Below are 21,902 nucleotides of genomic sequence, written 5' to 3'. Positions count from 1 at the left end.
TTACTATTTCATAATAAAGTAATTATAAAATACTTTCTTTGTGTTTATCTGATTCCTATTCAAGAGAATTACTTTATATATAGTCAATATAGGCACAGAGTTAAATTTTTAAACATTTTCTAATGGTGGAGTGCCGTGATTTTTTTCATGAAACAAGTGTGCCTTTGCCCAAAAAAGGTTGAAAAACACTGGTCTAGCTTGGTAGGCATTAACTGTATGATTGCCTGGCTACTCTCCATTAGGTTCCAAATAAGCTTTTAATATTTTGAGAAAACAACACTTCAAAATTTGTTCTAGATATATACTACTAGAATTTAAATGTCTCTGACTCTTTCATTATGTACTAAGTTTGCAGATTGGTCGCACCAATGTGTAGATACAAGTAAAAGTCATCATACCATATCCCAGAAAATAACACGACTTTTTAGTATTAATTGGTTACCTCAGAAAATCTTTATATTTATTTTTAAAAATAAAAGACAAAAATGGTAGCAATAAATTAGATAAGCTAGTTATCATGGTAGTGACCATTCTGATAAACCTAGTAATTGTTAATGGATTGGTAATGTCCACCTCTTCTGTCATATATACAGAAATCTCAAAATTAAAGACACAGGACACAATGCCAGTTGCGGTTTATTAGAACGAGAGTAGAATATACAAGTCATGATTGTGATTCTTCATTTTCTATTTTAGTTTTTAAAATACTGTGTGCACACATCTTAATTTTTTAAAATTTATACCACTGCACAAGAAGCAATCCTTTTTTATGGTTATATCTGATTGATTTCCGGTGTGCCCAAACATTTTTTGACTTCTAAAATTATATATACTGTAGATCAAAAGATCTATTAACATTTTTAATGATAAAAATATAGTTAAAAAAATTCCAACCAGTAGAATGAAAATTGATCATTTTACCAATAATTGTTTCTTTTACAACTGGTACCCCTGCACTGAGATAATTATAAATTCATAAAAGGCACCACACATCTTAAAGCAAGTTAAGTAACCAAAACTAAGCAACTTTCTACGAGTTCCTTACTGTACAAGCACAAACATTTTAAGGCAAGTGTTCCATGTGCAAAATACACAATACAGGTAAAACCAACATTAATGTTACATAGTCTTACAACACCCTGGTAAGAATATTGGCATCAATATATACAGTACATTGAAAATATCTTCTCTAGCATGGTTCAGTCTAACATTTTGCTGTTAACGTGACCTTGCTTACATTGAACTTTGATCTTTTAGCATTTGAGTTGTCCTGTCAAAAGAGTCACTCTCTTTTTCTTGACTCTTCTTTTAGAAAAGTCCATATCAACTTGTTCACAATGTCAGGCTGATCTTCTTGGAGCCAATGGCTGGCTTCAGACAGAACAGTAAGTCGAAAGTGTTTTTTTACATAAATCCTTGTGATTTCTGCCATCTCGACCTCCATGAAAGGATCTTTTTCTCCCCATACCAATAGAGTAGGCATGGTGATTTCATGATGCTGCAGTGGCAGACAACTTTAAAAAGAATTTTTTTAAAAAAAAATAAGGAAAAAAGTTCGGTTTAGTTATAAATCACAAGTTTACATTTGTAGCTAAAATGGATGCAGACGTGCACTTGCATTCTCATTGTACTATAAATCAAACAAGTCCCTCTCCAGGGACACCAAATAATGCACATGATAGATTTGGTTCAGACCTTTGCATTTTAGAGTTAGTGACTGATCTGAAAATTTTATTTTTATTTTTAGCATTAAGTATTTTGACCCTTAGCGGTATATGAAATCAGTAACATTAAGAACATTCCATTAAGCTGTATGGAATTTATATATCAGAACACATGCACAACTAATGTTTAATGCCTTATTGCAAAAATGCAGCAGCTTTTAATATACAGGTAGTCTTCATTTAGGGCCTGCCTTGTACATTGACTATCTGCAGTGTCTTCAGTGGTGAGGAAGCAATTTTATGATCAGTCCTCACATTTATGATCTTTGCGGATACATAAAGGAAAGGAAAAATGAAGTAAGATCATAAGCACAATCACAATTTCATTTAGCAACTGCTTTGCTTACTGAGTTGCCAGTCCCAGTTGTGGTCACTAAACAAGGACTACCTTAATGCACAACGTTAATATTATGATATATAAGTATATAAATAACTAATTGCTCAGAACTGACAATGGAAGGGACTATCATACTTGTTCAGAATTGTGAACCCTCATGCATTGACTTGGCTGCTGTAAAACAGCATGTTGCATTTGAGGCCCATAGCGCATGATTATGGGTCTTAGTTACATTATTCTGTGTCATCAAATTCCAATAAGTCTTGAAAGTAACAGTGTATTTATGAAAAATAAAGATGGATTTATTAGCTTGATGCAGTAAGAGGAACTGACCTGAAAAGATTTCGATAGTGATTAATGGGACCAGTTAGTGCTCCTGGTTGGGAAAATACATAAAGATAAGCTTCAATGTCTTCTGCTGTTAACCCACAGCTTTTCTTTCCAATTCTACTGGAATGGCTGGTAAAGATGTTTTTCAACACCTGTATCAATATATAAGCAAATAAATAAAAGATTTTAAAAGCTGCCCCAAATTGTTAAGGGTTGAGTGTCATGCAATCCAAGTGTAACCCCACAAGGGAAAGACATTGGCAGGTTCAACAGACTTTCAAAATTTGCAGAAATATATTGATTTTTTAAAAAAAGACATAGCAGCTGATTTCAACCCAAACCCTTAAAACAGCACTTGTGCCGTCCACAAAAATCTTCTGCATTGATTGCTGTGGAACCTATGGTAGTTCAGGAGCACTCTCTCCAACTAGCCAAAGAGCAGATGTCAATATGGTTTGCCCTCTTAATCCTAATCTCATTGCCATTTGTTTCATTGTGAAGAAAAAAACATTGTTTGGAGAAAGGGCAAAATAATCTCTCAGATCCACCAGGGAGGATGGATGAGAAGGAACCAGGACAAAGCAAGTATTCCTGCCAGCAGGAAGCCACCTGAGGAAATTGTCAGGATTTTCTCAATAAGTAGTAGAATTAGAAGCTTCATTGATAGTTATTAATGTTTCACATTAAAGCTATTGTAAAGTCAGATAGCTTTCGGGTTATGACCACTCGTTCGGAGACTGAAGAAAGTTACGATGGCACTGAACAAGGGGGAATTTAAGAATAGTTTTTGAAGTTCTGGCTGTCACAGCATTCCACTGTCATGTGTTCATGAACTGGATCCTCAGTGCCTGGCTTACAATTACTATGTCACAGTGGGCTGCAGTCACGTAATCATAATTTCCAATGATCCCAGCTGGCTTCCCACAACAAAGTCAATGAGGAAGCAGGCAAGAAGTCAGAAACTGTTGATTATTTGCCTGTCTACGTGCCGGCACACCTGCTTATAGCACCTCTCTGCCCCTTCAAGTGAAGTCTCACGTAGAACAGGCTGTTGTAATCCAGAGGACAGAACATGGGCTTCTGAGTTACTTACTTAGTCAGACTTACTCTCAGATAAAAGAACAGCAAACTTGGCTTTGTGCATATGAAGTATACGTATATCCACATGGCACAAAAAGAATATTTCATGTATGTATTTTAACGGCAAAATTTTAATGAGTGTTCAAAGCATACCTTTCGTATCTGCATATTTTTCCTTCAATAGTGCATGGAACCCATTCTTTAAACATACCCACCTTAAAATCATTTATTGAAAATATAAGTTCCGGAAACCATGGCATTTGGAAGAAATAGTAGTTGGCAGATTTAATCATCTGTGATGGACACCGCATAATGTATTCTTAAAAAGAAAACCATGAGTTAAAATGAGAAACGATGGTCTTTGTATTACTAATCTTTTGAAACAAGGAATTCTTAATGTGACTAGCTCAATTCTGTACAAATTTACCAAGATACAAATCCAATTATATTCAGTGCATCTTATTATTACTATAATCAAGATTGGATCCCCAATTTGTACGTCAAATACCTTTCTTCCTAGAGAAGCAAAAACAGCTGAAATATAATTTCGCACATTGAGACCCTGTTTAGGCTTTTTTAAAGGAATTGATAATGAAGGTAAAGGTGATGAGGAAATAGGAAGAATCCAAAAAAGGGTTGCGACAGAAATATAAATTCTTAATCTAGATTATGTCCTGTGTAATTATTCTCAACTGCTGCCCAAATACCTCTCCTCTAGGGAAGCACTGGGATCATTTTCCCCTACATCCCCAAGTAGTATATGGACCATTTTTGCATTCAATATTTCTTTTGCTGACTTTGTGCTTTATACCAAACTTGGCCCTGTTCTATTTAGTTTTCACAGTTATCCTGCTGATGGATAGATGGACAGAGTTCCAAGTGCACTTCCATAATTTGTTTTCAACATTATTCCAAGTTGGAAGAAATAATAAAGAGATTGAAATTAAATCTGGAAAAAAATTGCTACTCGAGAGATAGGGAGATGTGTTACATGCCACATCCCTCCAGAACTCACTTCCATAGTGGTGTTCTATATTCCTAAGAATTGAAAAAAAAACAGCTCATAGGTCAAACAATTTAAACCAGATTTCTCTGGGAGACCCTTTGAGATACATGAGCTTCAATACAAGAATTTTCCAGTCAGTGTCACCATTACTAAGAATTCTGGAGCTGAAGACTCTTGAAAGGCATCAAGGTTAGGAAACAGATTATAACATCAAACTGAAAGCAGCAGCATTTCATCTGTTTATCTACCTATGAATATTTTTATATTATACATACTTCCACATTTATTTACTTTCAATATTACTGCTTCCTTTTTGCCCCTAGAACAACAACTATGAGATCTGGGAGAACCCAAAGTTGGTGATAGGATTCACAGGTCTTAAAACAATTTTCCCTGATCTGGTGCCTCCCAGATGTGTTTGGATGATAGTTCCCCGAATTCCCCATCAGTATTCTGGTAAGTACAGCCTTGACATATCTGGAGGGAAGGACATCTTTCAGTACATTTATACTCACACATTCCCCCCTGACATACAGTCAAATATTTATACATACATACAAATACAGAATACACAGCTATTAATCAGGACAAGCATAACCTGGAGAAACTAAAGTACTCTACATTTCTGTATTTTTTTCCAGGCAAACAGGATTTTTGTCAGTTTTTCAGCACATTCAAGAAATTATGGGATAAAGCAATGTGTGTAAGTCCTGTATATTTCATTCCTGTTTATTTTGCTTCAGTTGCTGAACTAAACAATTTCCTATTTATGACTCTTGTAACCAGGCAGATGCAACTTCAAATTACCATATAACTTTGCCCTAGTGACTTTGGCCTAATAATTCTTTCACCTCTCCAATTGAAGTAAATGTAGGACATATATAAATGATAACGATGGCCAAATGCAAGCTGCTATTTTTTAGAAATATTTGCACTGCATGTCTTAATGATGCAGTTTTTTAAAAAAAAAACTCACCTGTGAAAACTGAGGGATGCGGAAAATTCACAACAATAAGCTTTGTCACCATTTCTGGATAACAAATAGCAACTAGCCAAGCAATCATTCCACCCCAGTCGTGACCAATCAGCACACACTTGCTGTATCCTGTTGTTTAAAAATAGATTTTTGACAGATGTTTATCAACAGTTACACCCAAATAAATTAACACATCAAAGGAAATGACAGTGGATTTTGCAGTATACTTGCGAACAATATCTCACATTTTTCCCCATTGGCAAATGATTTACACCACCAGACGTAGGTGATCTATTAATAAACTTTTCAAGAATCATAGCTAACAACCTAGCAAGAACAAGGTGGGAAATTTCAGTATGTTTTCTAATGTGCCTGAAATTTCTACTTTCATCCTTTGTAACTAGAGAATATTTATAATTCTATTTACCAGCTGGTTTTAAAAATGGTTTGCAAAAAATTAAGTAGAAAAGAATGAATTAATATTAATTAGCTACAAAACTTTACTCATATAATATCAGGTTTAACACACTGACTTATGATCTAATTCAATCATGATCATAATTAAATGATTCAGTCAGAAAAAGTTTGAGATGATCCTTTGAATATTGCTTAAACAATACAAATCCAATGTCATTTTGGAGCATGGTATATTGTTTGGACAATTATATTTTGTCTAAATATATAGGACCATGAATGATATTAATTCAAGAAATAGTAATTCAAGCTGTAGTAGCAGTACATTAAGAACATATATGCCACCATTCCTTTCTAGTCTGCCTCTAACTTGTTTTATATTGTTTCAGTCTTCCATGTGAGTTAAAAAAAGAAAAAAATGCCCTTATTTGATTAAATCTAAGTTTTCCATTTATTTTATGGGACTGTAGGTATAGATGTGGTATGTTTGTGGTGAGATTTAACTGTATCTTTTAAAAACCAATATATTTTAGTAGTTTGTTAATACCTTTTATTTAAAAAATCTTCAAAATTATTATCTCCCAAGATTTCAGAACTGCTGACTTAAGTTAAAGATATCAGGAATTATTTAGGCATGAAATATTCTATGTGCCTCAAACTATACTTATCTCAATAAAATGTTATGTGTATATCAGAACATTCTATGTGCTTTTTGCTGGTAGGCTGTGGATGTTGGCTTCATAGATAGTCTTTAAATTAAGATTACTTACTTGAATAAAATAACATGAACATAAAGTACTTGGTAAAAATGGAGTTTGGTTGGATCTGGCCTAAATGTGTCAAAACTAACTACTACATATCTTAAAATTAAGAGGAAATGTTAAATGTACATAGGTACAGTTAAGCTAATCTATACCTAACCTATCTTATTAAAATATATTATGTGGAAATTTCAATTGACTAAAGTAGATGATGGGCAGCAGCGATCCCTAAGCTTCAGATAATCAATAGAGCCTGGGCAAATCCCATCAGCAACATTATCAATGAAGCACTGTAGAACATGTATATGGCAAGATATATAGCAGAAGAAGAATTAAAAACACTACTTTTAAATCAGGATGGCTATATGTCAATTTAAGTTGGTAGGCAAGGAATAAATCAAAGGTGACCATGCACATCTGACTTTTTTTTTAAAAAAAGAGCGGGCCATCTTCTTGCTATGATTAATAGTACATGAGGATAAACCTTTAGTTTTATCCTTTGTTGGTTTCCTTATATTTTCTTTTATCTCCTGCCCTCATAACATCAACTTCTCACTCTTTTTCTGTATTTTTTCTAATATGGCTTATCCTCAAACAAAATAACATAGTGGATATGCATTTGTGCACCGACTGAACATTTAGTTTAATTATGGAAATTGGAGAAATGTTCTAGTTTACACTGTTTCTGGGTGAGAGGAACTGTTGTGGGTGGTTTGATAGTATATAAAAACAATTATATCACACACTAAATTTATTAAGTCTGAAAGTGCTCAATGAGAATGTTATCCTAAAGTATGAGGTTGCATTAAATGAGATTCTGACCATAAACAAACATAATTACTGTGTTACAGGTATTTTCCCTAATCTGCATTCCAATTAGCAAAAACATTCAAAACCTTTTTCTTTTGTTTTTAGCTAACAAGAGATTAATTTGCATCAACTCTAACATTTTGTGGGAGAAAACCAGAATCCAGGAGAACTTCCCTATGATGGGAAGAGGTAGTGAGGTGATATTTGGCTTTTCCCCTCAGTCCAAAATGCTAGAGCTCATTTTCAAGAAGAGAGCAAATTGCAAGAAAAATAAAATTGTCTATCCCTTCAGTCTACATCACGACTATCCAATTCACAGCATGACTGGTTTAAGCTCTGGAGCTTCACTGTCTGGAAAGACCATTCCACACCTATTTAAGCATTGGCATGTGAGCTATAGATATACAAAATTAATTAAATAACTAAAAATCCCCAAGATTTTTTAAAAAGAAACAACGAATTCTAGGAACTAAATTTATAGCAAGAGAAGAATATACGATGGACTTTGTTAAAGGAAATATATTATTATCTAGCTACTCCCTTTTCCAGGATTATAATAATTGGGCAGCACGGCTGCAATTCACACACCAAGAGACTCCAAGATATCCTTTATATCTGTAATCAGACAATCTAGCTTGTAATTCTCTCGGTGGGAGGGAGCATCTGTTTCTCCATAACCTCTCAAATCCAAGGCCACAACTCGATATTCACTCTTAAATTCGCGCATTTGATGTCGCCAAGAGTACCTAGCAAAGAAGAAGAAGAAAGTTTTGCTTCATACTATTTAATGTTTATAAGCCATTCTGACCTTCTTTGCAAAAGGTGTTCAAATAGGAAGGACAAAATGGAATCATAAAACTGAAGACAGTAAGAATACTTGCGCTAGTTAATAAAATTTTAAAAATATAAAACTCCTGTGAAATCAGAACAGAATCAAACTGTAAAGACCTGCATTACAGGTAGTCCTCGACTTACAACCACAAGAGTTTCTGTTGCTAGGTGAGAACTTTGCCCCATTTTGTGACCTTTCTTGCCATACTTGTTAAGTGAATCGCTGCAGCTGTTAAGCTAGTAACACAGTTGTTAAGTGAATCTGGCTTCCCCATTGACTTTGCTTGTCAGAAGGTCACAAAAGGGGATCACATGATCCTGGGACCCTTCAACTGTCATAAAAGAGCCTTGGTGGAGCAGTGGGCTAATGCCTCCTTAAGTAACACCAGCTGCCTGCAATTAGTGCAGGTTCGCACCCCACCAGGCTCAAGGTTGACTCAGCCTTCCATCCTTCTGAGGTAGGTAAAATGAGGACCCAGATTGTTGGGGGCAACAATGACTTTGTAATAATGCCGCTTGGGGGGTGTATGAAAGCCCTAATAAGCAGGCATATACATAGAATGAAGGCTACTGCTAAGCTTGTAAGCCGCCCTGAGTCTTCGGAGAAGGGCAGGATATAAATGGAATTAAAATAAAAAATAAAATAAATAAATATGAGTCAGTTGTCAAGCATCTACATGTAAATCCTGTGACCATGGAGGATGCTGCAACGGACATAAGTGTGAAAAATGGTCATAAGTCCCTTTTTTCAGTGCTGTTGAAACTTTGAATGGTCACTAAGGAATACCTGTACTTGATGCTTTCTTGTAATGATTGTCACTATCAATGTTTAGCTGAATGTGATGGAATCATAGTTCATTTCATACATAAACCAAATCATTGTTTTAAAACTATTGTCTTGTTGAATAAATCACAACCTGATTATACATAACATGAATCTATTAAAATAATATCTACACACCTCTCTCTAGCTTGAAATGCATACATATTTTTAATTGGAACACCGGAGAGATGCAACCTGAAACCAATTTGACAACATAAAAAGAGTAGGTTTAAGTTGATCAAAGGAGCTTTGGATATTTTAGCAGGATTGGTTGACTTAGCATTAGCTGCAGATGTGTTTCTAATATATTCCCTGGATACAAAATAAATTTTGCAATGATACAGTATTTTATCATCCAACGAACATTATTTTATTCCTTGCAATCCTGCCATTGAAGACTCAGGCACAGGAGTTCCATTTCCAATCACTTTCATTGAATCTTATACAGTCAGGTATAATTAAGGGAGATCTATACAGCTAGGATTGTAATTCCTTTTGAGGGAGATTCTTTCTGGACTAATAGTTCCCTTTCCCCAAAGTACTCTCATGATCTCTCTGAAAATAAATATAGCCAAAAAGATGGTAAGTGCTGAGATATTAATGGCTTTCAGTAGCCCTGGGGATCTTGAAAAAGTGACAGCAATAAGATGCAAAGATAGCTGTTTTCTTTATCTTTCTTCCTTTCAAAAACCAACAACAATGCACACAAAGGAAATATCTGGGCCAGAAATATTAGGTCTTAAGAGCATTTTGTTGGGAAAAGAATTATTTTTCAGAGGGAAAACAAAAGTAACATGTTCACATACTGTAATCAATGGAACATATCAAATGTGAAACAAATTAACTTCAGCACAAACTTTCCAAGATTTTATTAATGCTTGCTTAACATTATTCAGTTGCTTTCAGCCGTCCCTTTCCAATGAAAGAAATTTTTCATTGAATGTTATGGAAAAATGTCTCAGCGGTCAAAGTGAAATCAATCACCCAGAAAAGGATTTTTTACTGTGTGGGTTCAGCTGAAGACTAATTTGATTGTTGGACTGTGTACTGTGTACTGTGCCCTTCTGATTCTATGAAGATCAAAACTGTTAGAGCATTTTTACCACTTGTACAGTATACTTGGGAAAAACTATCACAAAATTATACAGGGAAATGAATTACATAAACAAAGGGATGATGCGTTGTTATCTATTAATGAATATTAATGAATAGTGCTATTGTGTAATTATTTATTTGCAACATTTGTTAACTATTAATGAATAGTGCTATTCAAGTTTAGCAGGACAATCAAAATTGAATGGGCTATAGGAATAGCACAAATAAAAAAGGTTGGGCTTTATATATCAAGGATATAAGAAATACAGAAATCATTTTCTTGGGTATCTCTCCAAACCTGCTAACTTTTCTGTATATAATAGAGATAGAGATAGTACTAAGTAGCATGTGTTTCTCTGTAGATTATACACACACACACACACACACACACACACACACATATGTATGTATGTATGTATGTATGTATGTATGTATGTATGTATATATGTATATATATAGTATTTTGTGCAAATCTCTTTGTAACAGGATAAATATTCTTATCTCTCCCATTGATAAATTCAGGATCTCCTATCCCAATCTCTTAACTGGGCAAGATGTAAGGTGTGAGGCCATCAAACATGTTTTATACTCCATCATGCAATGGCTAAAGAAATCCCAAGCCTACAAGTGGAAAATGTGACTACATTGCTGAATTTGGAGATTTCTAGAATGTTCCCCAAAACAGTAGATCCATTCTGAAGATGTGACTGGAATCTGATACTGTTCTTTGTGTGGCGATAGGCTCATATTCTAGCAAATCTTGAGGGAACACAGACAATATACACTATGTGTCCAAAGTGTTGTTTTCTTGGTTACCATGGTGAATAGAGCAATATTCTAGCAATATCTTTTAGAAATGCCTTTGCTTTCTCAAGGAGAAATTGTTTCATGAATACCCAAGGGTACTATTTCTGGAAATCAACTCATCCCCAATATTGGCATCTTGAACATCAGTGTATCATCATCATCAATATAGTTTTAGCGCAGAATCCTGATATACAGGATACACATTTATACTGAAGTCATGTTTTTCCCAGTGACATGACCACTGCTGGGAATACAAATACCATAAAGTAAAGCTACTTAAATCTCAGCCTGGATGAAAATGTGAACAGCACTAGAAAATGATGTTTTCCCCTATAGGCACAGAAAGGTTTGAGCAACAGTCTTTGTAGCAACTGAGAAGAAACTGAGCCAAGAGCTTTCTCTCAGTCTGCCTTTATTCTTTGATTTGTTTATGTATCTAAAATAGTCCCATGCTGGCTTTTGTCTCATCAAAAATTCATATACTAATGCAAATATAAGTATAAAGCAGTAGAGCAATATTTAAATATAGGTGCCAAGAGAATTTCTTCAGGAAGAACATTCCATAATGAAGGTACCCTAGTGGATCACACACACACCATCACCACCACTTTTCTTGGGACTGAGTAACACACTTCTAACTCAGGGCCCTGCTAGATGATCCTAATGCAAGAACTCCATTAGTAATGCTCCAATAAGACTTTTCCAGGAGAACTGTGCATATTCTTCAAAAGGGGTATCAGAACACACAGGAAGAACTTTTTCCAGTTTTGTGTAGCTACCTTGGAAATTGCTTTCGATTGTTCCTGTGGTAGCTACAGGTTTTTTCCCCACAATGAAGTGAAGTGGTTGAGTATACACGCATGTCTAGACACAGTGAGAAGCACCATTCAAAGGAACATATGAGCTTGGAAAAAAGACACTGTGGCTTTAAAGATTCAGAATTAGTTGTTTCATACAGGCTCCCACATATTCTGAAGCACCCATTTTTGAAGGATTTGCACAACCCTACAACTCCTATGCATTATGTATGAACTGAGTACAGGATTAAAAGTATTGCTCTCATTGCATGTGCGTTATAGATACATAAGCAACAGTAAGCAGGCAATTTTTATCTTCACATCTTCTGCACATTTACTGATTATTAAACTTGCTCTAAATTTTGCCTTGGGACATTAGCTTTTAAATCAGTTACACAGATAGGTTGTTGCAAAACTAATTTAATTTTAGCTTACTTCATCTAAAAATGAAGAATTTCTTCCAGGGTTATACTCCTATTAAGAGGTAATTATTTCATCTTGTAATTTCAGTAATGGAATCTTCTAAACAAAATGTAATAACTGCACAAATACTATGTTTTTAGCAGGAGCATTTTATGCTGTGATTTCCCTATAATTACTGTATGTCCTCTTAACTTTCTAAATTATTTTAATATTGTCACTACGGTGTGCTGAAGCAACATAATAGTACTATTTATATTAACGGTGTGACTAAAAGCATTCCATGCCATTAAATTGGTTAGATAAACAGCAGTGAGGTGGGTGGGTGTTGTTTTCCAGTCACTCAATGGAGCAGGATCCTCAGTTGAAAACAGGATTATTGATCCAGTACATAAAAGTAGAAATGCAGGTCATATCAATTAGAGTAAGAAAGCAAGCAAGCAGGGAATTTACCAGAACTCTGGAAAGCCATGAAGAAGCAGCATAAGAGGTTTACCCCTTTCTCCGGCAGCTACATAGTGGAATCTCAGCCCAGAATCCTGAAAAGGGAAGGGAAGACAGATTGCATTTTTATATTTATGTATATACTTAGGAGCGGTGAAGCCTCAGCGGTTAAAAGATGATGAGCTGGTTGGCTGGAAAGCTGAATGTCCAGGTTCGAGACATAGGTGCCACATGACGGGGTGAGCTCCCATTCCTGTCTCAGCTCCTGCCCATCTAGCAGTTGAGAAGCATACAAATGCGAGTACATTAATAAATATCCCTTCAGTGGGAAGGCAAAAAGCGTTCCATGCACTTAGCAGGGGTCTTCAAACTTGGCCCTTTTATGACTTGTGGACTTCAATTCCCAGAATTCCTCAGCCAGACACACTGGCTGAGGAATTCTGGGAGTTGAAGTCCACAAGTCATAAAAGGGTGAAGTTTGAAGACCCCTGGCGTATAGCCATGCTGGCCACATGATCATGGAAAACAGTCTTCAGACAATGCTGGCTCCCTTGGTCAAGAAAAGGAGATGAGCACCATACCCTAGAGTCGGACACAACTGGACAGGCAAACCTTTATCTTTACCTTTTATATAATATTTATATGTTTATAGAGAAAAACAACAATAACAAACTAGATTGGCAACATTCGTAGTCAAGTAGCATGCAAATGGATCAAGATTTTCCTGTATTATTTAGATTTTAAATGTAGTTTGTTCTCTTGGTTCTCAGTCTGCATCTGCCATTTGTCTGTGTACGTGTGTAATCTGAGCTGCACTATCTGGTATTGGTTTATTGTTACTCTAAGCAGGTACCTTCTTAAATGGTGTAGTTAGTCTCCCTTTTCATTTAAATTTTAGCTCATACAGATGTAAATACATATAAATATTTGTAATGCAAAGGACATCAAAGTGACACAACAGATTTACTGTATTTGTGAGAATATTTCTCCCTACCGCATCTAAGGTAGATACTCCACAATTACTAATTTAATTAGTGCTGCTCCCACAAATAAGCTCTTGTAGAAATTTATCAAAGTACCTCCAGGAAGTAAACGAGCAGAGGATCAGAAGCCCATTTCAGGGTTGACGGCTTTATTGTGACTTTGCACCAATGAAATAACCAGATTAGAGGGAAATTGGTTTAAAGAAAAATGGCAGATTGCAAAAGCACTGTGTGAAAAAGAGAGCTAATGAGTACCAGTGACAATATTTTGCAAACACTGCCCTCTAGCATTCTGTAACGTGGACTCTGCAAAATTAAACGCATCTGTGATTAAGTATTCAGTAGGAGGCTGCAACAGCAACAGTATTATACTGGCTTCCCACAAAGGCACCAAAAAGATCTGTGGCATGAAAAAGACTGATGCATTTTCTATAGAATCAGCTTTTAAAACTGTTACTTATGTCACCCAAAATGTAGTTATTCTGATTTGTACACCCTATCCTCACATCTACACATCCTGAAAACTGGACCCTTATTTATTTTACAACATTTACCAGCTGCCTCAATCTGAGTAACTCCCAGCAGCACACAAGAGCAAACCAACACTCAGAAGACCCAAAAATTTAACTAATACTATAGTGAATGCCGACACACAATTGTACAGGGGGAGATGAAATAGAAATATAGGGGAAGAAAACAGCATTCCATCACTAACACTCAGCAGTAAAATGGCCACATTTCAGCGGCACTATATTGGGCTGATTTGAGGGTTTGCAGGATTTTAAGGATAGAAATAGTGGCATTTTGTCTCATACAGTAAGAGTCTCCTGCTCCTCTTTGGATCCTTATTTTAGAGGAGGGGTTAACCTGCAAAAAATCACCCATTTTGTGGTCAAATATAACTTTAGGGTGCCAGGAGACTGCAAATGAGGTCCTTAGTATGTTTTGTAAACTACTGTGGGCTTAGATTGGGGAAATCCTAGTTTAAGTTTCTGCTCAGCCATAGTGGGTTTACTGTGGGCCAGCTACTTTTCTAAATCCATCCATCTCACAGGGTTGTCGATGGGAAAACAACTGGGGACTGACTTCCATGACAGGATCCATATGTTATGCATGCATAATAAAATCTTAATAACATAAACCACGGTTTAACATGAGACCAGAATCCATTCAACACGTATTTGTTACCTCATAAATGCAAGGTTTCTTCCTTCCATCAGGTACCCAGAACCAATAGCTGAGCAGGATCAAAAAAGCGGAGACAATGATGCTCCCCAAATCCAATTGATTGACACCTCTCGGGAAACCTCTGAACACCAATCTATTTCCCTTCAAATACTGTCAGCAAACTCCCCTTCTGAATTATTGCACAGTGAAAGCATTGCAAAAATTTGAGGTGAAATATCTGCAAAAAAACTGTTTGATCCTTTGTTACCGTGGTGGCTGCCTAAAGAATCTGTCAAGAAGGTAAATATAGTGAGCCTGGATTATCTCTATTCCAGGAAATCCGTAAAGTTGTTGGAAATATTATTACCCCAAATTTGTTTTGTGAATAGCTACAGTTCATAAGAGACACAATTGCCTCTATTTTCTGAAGATAATTTATCCCAATGTCACTGTAACATTCCAGGTGCTGGATAAAGTTAGCTGTAGGCCATGCACAGTTATGCCATAATAAACGTGGTGAAACCTGGGTGGAAAACATCACTTGACAGGAGAGGATATGTCCATTTCTTCAGCAAGACCATTATATCACAAATTACACAATTTGCAGCAATGTATGTCCTTTGCGTAATGACATCATAATGGGAGTTACCTAATTATACTATATTGACCAGAAGGAGATAATTTGCATCATTTGTGCAATGGTGCCATTATGCAAGGTATAATAACAGCTATGAATGATGAGACCTTAATGTAAAATTAATGTATATTGAACTACCTCATCTGGACTTCTTCAAATGCATCTGTCCATTATTTGGGGGGGATGGCTGGACAGACACCTGGCCCATTTCATCAAAAATCCCTTGAAATCAAAGTGGTACTGTATTAGTATTTAAAGTGCCACAATCTGCTGCTGTGGATAAACATAGTTCCTTCTCTGGATGCTTTTTATGGACCATAGCGATGCTCAAAAAGCTGCTGTCTCACTCAGCTTGCATGGTTATTTTTCATACTCTTTTCAGTTCAAACAAACACGTTCTCTGCTGAGGCTGCTAATAAGGACACCAACTGGGCACTGTGAATTCTTGTCTGTTAACAATTATCTTAAGAGCTTCTATTCACTGCATGCTGACATCAGACAGCTGTGAGAGACTACCACCCAGATGCAATGTAAAAATGTATCCTAGGTTTTTGCACTGGATAATTGCAAGATATCTAGACAGCTGACTTCTGCTTCCTTCATATGGCAAACTGAAGTTTGGGGTACAATTACAGTACAGAACTGTAATTACCACATCGGATCATTAGAAAGCTAAGACTAAGACATCTCTTCAACAGATTTTAAACAAGATATCCTTGTCTTGGCTGTTCCCCATTGTGGTTCTTCACAAAACTATTTCCTGTAAGTCTTTTTACTACAAATATTTACATGTATAGTGTAGTATTTACATATTCAAGTGCCTACAATAGCCCTGCTTTGCTCAGTGTATTAACATACAGTGCTGGTTTACTGCATTGTACGAACTCAGCAAAATATGGTCTATAAAACAAACACAGGTCAGTGTGTACTCAAACTCAGACATGACATAAAATATAGTGTATTGTGGCAAAATGTGTTGTGTGAATTCAGCTGTAGTTTATTACATAAGCTATAATTAAAGAAATCACAGCTTTGCAAGTTATTAGAACAAAACCCCATTGTTAAAATTCATTTTATACCAAGGTAATTCAGGTTTGGATATTTTTAAAACTACGGAATGCATTCTTACTAAGAAAATAAACACAGAGTTCACTTTACAGTGCTCCTCCCAAAAAAGTATTTGAAATCAGTATTTGTAGCCCAATACATCATTTTGAAAAAAATATCTATTCAGCGCATTAATTTAAATGAAATCATTTTTCTCCATTCAGCCTTGTACCCACTTCTGGACCCACATATTTAGGAAGGGTATTTACAAATAGGAATGTGTACAACCAAGAACAACAACTAATAATACATTGACTAGCACTGGTGATGTTACCTAGTTTGGGTATGAAATCTCTGCAAGAAATAAAAAAGCTCAGAGAGCACAAAGGACCTTTTAAGACAATAAGGCCCGGAAGGAAAATGCTACAAGGAGCAATTGAAAGCATAGGATAAGTTTAGTCTGGAAAAGGGGAAAAAAAACTGCAAGAGTTTTGGTAACTTTTTTCAAATATTTGAAGGTCACATAGAACATAGATTTTTTTTTAAATAACTGGATGAAAATTTAAATGACTGGGTATCAGAAAATATTCCTACCGGTAATGGTAAGAACAATCAGCAATGGAAGTAATTGCCTTGAAAGTGATAAACATTCCTATGCTTACAGTCATTTAAAGAGAGGCTGGAAAGTAGTCTGTCAGGGATACTACAGTAACAGATTCCTGCATTGGCCAAGCAACGGACTAGATAATTTACATCATCCCTTATCTTCTATGACTGTAATAGTATATGATAAAGACCTTGAAAGATGGGTGAAGAAATGCTGCCTAGGGGGCAGCCAAATAACAAGGGATAGCCCACAGCTGCATAATGGGTGGAGAAAGAGGCTCAGAATGGATCCTTTCTCAGGTTGTAAAGGACTTTCAGACTTGGAAGATTCTGTTAATGTAGCCTTACAATAAAGTTGAATTAGCTCACCTGATCATGTTTCTTGTCTGGATTACCTGGGAACACTCAAGAGTGGTTCTATGAAATTCATCTCAACAGTTAAGCCCACTAACCATACCATGTGGTGATAGAGGTAGTTAAGTGGTTAGCTTCTATGGGTTCACATCTATTTTCTGTCATGTCCACATATGGTTTTGCATATTTTTGAAAAGAATTTACCTTGTATTAAAAAAAAATTAAGTAAAGAGATAAACATTCAAAAATGTATTGAACAACCCTATTTTGGTTAATCTGGAGTCTTTTGAACGGCAAGGGCCTACACTAAAAAAAAACACAGATCATCATACCACTTGTTTTGTGTAAGATTCTGGATTGGGATAACTGCTATTGCGTTTAGAATAAATGATAGAGCCACTTATTGTAAAACTACCATTGCAATAAAACATTTTTCAGTTGTTTAAAAAAAGAGAGATGTTAAATGAAAATAGGTTTTTGTTCAGAACTTCTGACCAGCCTTCTGTGGTTTTGCAAGCCTTGTATAAATCTGAACTATTTATCCTTTCCATTATAGAATTTTTTTCCTTAATGACTGATACTATTTATGACTTTATATCCATTTTTATTAAGGGCTGTTACACTGAATTCACTAGGAGGTTGAATATCTGATGCAATTAGATATATTTGCAATGTCTTATTTTTTGAATCATATCATACTGTTTTATTATATATTGATAAGTTATTTGTTTAGAAGAAATATTTAACACTAGAGAAGTAGTTAAGCACATTGATACAGTGCTCACTTTTGGTGCATTGCTTTAGCTTGAATAATTAGTGTGCAAGGTAAGTAATAATTAGTGTGTCATTGCTGCTGCAATTAAGCTTACTGAAAAAGATACACACATAGCTATCCATGCAACATTTACCAGACACATGTGATGGGAAACAATTCAGATCTGCTTGCAGACTTTTCCTTGACATCTATTGATCACTGCAGGGTATCCTAATCCAATAACAGTTCTTAAAATGGCCTATTGTTTCAGTAACTTCTTTAGTCCTAAGATGCCAAGGAAATTGTCACAAAAGATAGTGTGAGATAAACTTTTCTAGAAGTGGTAGAAAAAGCAAGGGATGGGAGAAATAACAAATAGTCCTCAAATAAAGCCAAATGTGGCCAACTGTCATCAAGGTTATTTATTTTGATTCACTCTGAATTTGGAGATGCTTTATTGAAAGCAGATTATACTTTTTAATATAGAAAGAAACCCTGATTGCCCCATTTCCGAAGACTGTAACTCTGATCTGTTTCTTGCTTGAGGAAGTCAATATGTATTTTTTTAAAAAAAATGATTGAAAGGAAACCTAAGAAACACTCAGCCTTAAAAAGCCACACTTTATGTACCTCAATCCATTTGAAAGCTGCAATCACACAATATATATATCACTGATTAAAACTCAATTTGCTGGGTTTATGTGACACCCGGAAATATCAACTAAGTATACAACTGGAATTGCGTAACACACCAAACCAAGATGTGGTTGGTCAGTTTGTGTTTTGCTGACTCAGCCATATAAGTTCTGTAGCATGGAAGGCAGAATCCTATTTCTGGAACCAAACTCTCTTTGTCGGCTAACTGCTATTGTTAATCTCTTACAATTTATGACCATATAAGAGTAATAGAGCCAGTTGGTAAAGGCTTCTGGTTAGAAAGTAGGAGAACGCAAAGCCAGCTGACTGACCTGGGAAAAGAGACAATAGCAAACCACTTCCAAAACACTTTGCCAAGAAAACTGCAGGGCATTTTCCAGGCAGTCTCCAAGAATCGGATGCAATTGACCCTATCATTTCTATTTTCTTCTGCAGCTCCTAGTAAAAAACTATTGTAACTAGACTTTTTTTAAACATGAAATGATGATGTTAAATCTTTTAGGATAAGAGCAGTGGTTAAGGATTAACGACAGAGTGAATGGAGATGGGAAGTAATCATCATCTAAGTCCACCAATACCTGAGCTGATGATGGGTAGTTTTAATGTGTTTAGAAAATATGTTGCTACTGAAGTTGTGGGGGACCACAAAACAAGACAAGCTAAAGGTGACCTTGGAACCAAGCCTTGCAAGGGGCTTCCTCAAATTTAGTAAGAGATTACGTGACATTTCCTCCTTGTCTACTGTGCTGGAAAAATGGCATCAATGGCAAGGCAGAAGAATTACCTACACTAGTTGAGTGTTTGGTCTAGTGCAGGGGTAGGCAACCTTGGCTCTTTTATGACTCATGGACTTCAACTCCCAGAATTCCTGAGTCAGCATAGCTGACTCAGGAATTCTGGGAGTTGAAGTCCATGAGTCATAAAAGAGCCGAGGTTGCCTACCCCTGGTCTAGTGGTTAAGGCAACAGGCATAGAAAGCAGGAGACTATGAGTTCAAGTCCCACCTTAGCTACTAGAGTTGGCTGGGTGACCTTGGGACAGTCACTCCAGCCCAACTTACCTCACAACATGGTTGTAGAGAAAATAGGAGGAAAGTATGATGGGCATGTTTGCTGTCTTGAGTTAGTTGTAAAAATAATAAAAATGGGATATAAATGAATGAATATTTTAAAAACCATCTTTCTTGCATATTATAATTGGAATCAATATTGTACTATAACTCGGTTCATTTAGCAAGAGGCAAAGTCTACATTAATTCTTGATTAAAGTCGTAAGACTAGTTACAAAGCCCCTCTGGAAAAGCTGCACACATAAATATATTTATATATATAAGTATATAAAACCTCTATGAAGTCATCCAGGTCAAGGCTGTCTCAAAGGTGTTTTTTCAAAAGGCAACTAGACTTTGAAAAACGAAGTCCTGTTACCTTTTGAGACACTGAAAAACACTACCCCAGCCAGATTAATTTCCCTACAAATGCTGAGGGGGTTATTCTGGAGAGATGCGGCCTCTTGTTTCAGCACATAAAACCAAGCACAGACAGTAGTCAGTTCGCAAGCCTAGATAACCCAACACACCATTGCCTTCTCTCCCCTGAATTCATTCCTGCAGCCTCATGGTCCAACCTTCCCACTCGCCTATGCAGCGGGAGAGATTCTTAGCACACCTCCGTCCATGACAAAGCGGACTGGGTTCTCCTCCATTCAGTATGCAGCCTACCTTACGTGTTTTTGTTTTAGTGGCAGCAAAAGAGGTACTGGTAGAAGCGAAGGAACTAAAGAAGGCAAGAAAGCAGCGCCTGGTAACCTACCACCTAACTAAGCTGCGATGGAGCCTAACTGCCCATTTGCCTTGAGAAGCAAAAGTCGGGTACCCTCCAGAAAGCCAGTTATCTTTTTGTTATTGTTGTTGTTGTTGTTGCTCCGATTGGAGCAGTGGAGCAGTGGGCTGATGCCTCCTTAAGTAACACCAGCTGCCTGCAATTAGTGCAGGTTCGCATCCCACCAGGTTCAAGGTTGACTCAGCCTTCCATTCTTCCGAGGTAGGTAAAATGAGGACCCAGTTTGTTGGGGGCAATTAAGCTGACTTTGTAATAATGCCGCTTGGGGTGTGTGTGTGTGAAAGCCCTAACAAGCAGGCATATACATAGAACGAAGGCTACTGCTAAGCTTGTAAGCCGCCTTGAATCTTCGGAGAAGGGCGGGATATAAATGTAATAAAAATAAAAAAAAATAAAATAAAAATAAGATTACCTTGATCCGGACATAGCAGTGAGTGCCCAAGGAAGGGTCACTGAGACACGCCGGCGGGTTCTCTCGGATCAGCCACTGGAAGGTCTTGCCTGGCCTGGTGCCCAGGCTCCACAAAAGTTTCAGCAGCTCGATGCAGGCGCAGAGACCACAGTAACTGTGCACCAGAGCCCAGAAGAGCACCGCCTTGATGCTCACCATCAGCCTGGCGGAGATGCACCAGCCAGGGGGAGAAGCCGGGGAGCCGGGTCGTTCGCTCTCGTCCTCTTCCAGCAGCGGCGGCGGCGGCTTCGGCGATGGGGTCGACGAGCCTTCACTCCCCCCCCCAGCCGTGAACTCAAGATGGGCTCTGCCAGCGAGAGGGCAGCGCGGAGGAAGCAGAAATCAACAGCAGCCGCATCGCGGCAGCGAAGGAACGGGAGAGGCGCGCAGACCAGGCGAACGGGAAGAAGGGAAGAGGGGGCCCGGAGAAAAGACGCCTTGCCGCACTTCACGAGCCCGCTGCTCCGTGCTCTGAGCTCGGCAAGCCTTCCGAGGAAAGGCTCGGGTCGCGCCGCCGTGGTCACCTTGCTCGTTCGGGCGCGAGCTGCTGCTGGCTTACTGACGCCGAGCGAGCACCGACTGCTGGAAACGCAAAAAAAAAAAACACAAACCCCCAAAACAACAACAAAAAGCCACCCTCTCGGACGTGCCGGTCGCCTCTCGCTCTCAGGCTACGGCACAAAACCAGAAAAAGCGCCCATCTGCGTTCTTACGAGACAGTGCAGTTCAGGAATGCCATCAAGAATAGAC

General features: G+C 37.2%; 1 protein-coding gene across 1 annotated transcript; it reads right to left on the bottom strand.

The window, feature by feature from the left end:
• Nucleotides 1-1,282: 1,282 nt before the first annotated feature.
• EPHX4 (epoxide hydrolase 4) lies at nt 1,283-21,323 on the bottom strand (the record flags this gene model as incomplete). Its single annotated transcript, XM_081322301.1, has 7 exons — nt 21,114-21,323; nt 12,665-12,750; nt 8,027-8,184; nt 5,454-5,582; nt 3,687-3,790; nt 2,395-2,543; nt 1,283-1,514 (listed from the first exon to the last, which is right to left on the bottom strand). Exons 1-7 carry the CDS (start codon nt 21,309-21,311, stop codon nt 1,283-1,285), a joined length of 1,056 nt encoding a protein of 351 aa, XP_081178427.1. The 5' UTR covers nt 21,312-21,323.
• Between the last annotated feature and the right edge of the window lie 579 nt (nt 21,324-21,902).

Source organism: Vipera berus, assembly GCF_964194415.1.
Source record: "Vipera berus genome assembly, chromosome: 3".
Classification (NCBI taxonomy): domain Eukaryota; kingdom Metazoa; phylum Chordata; class Lepidosauria; order Squamata; family Viperidae; genus Vipera; species Vipera berus.
Note: the sequence above shows the minus strand (reverse complement) of the source record. Positions and strands in the feature narration are given on the sequence as shown.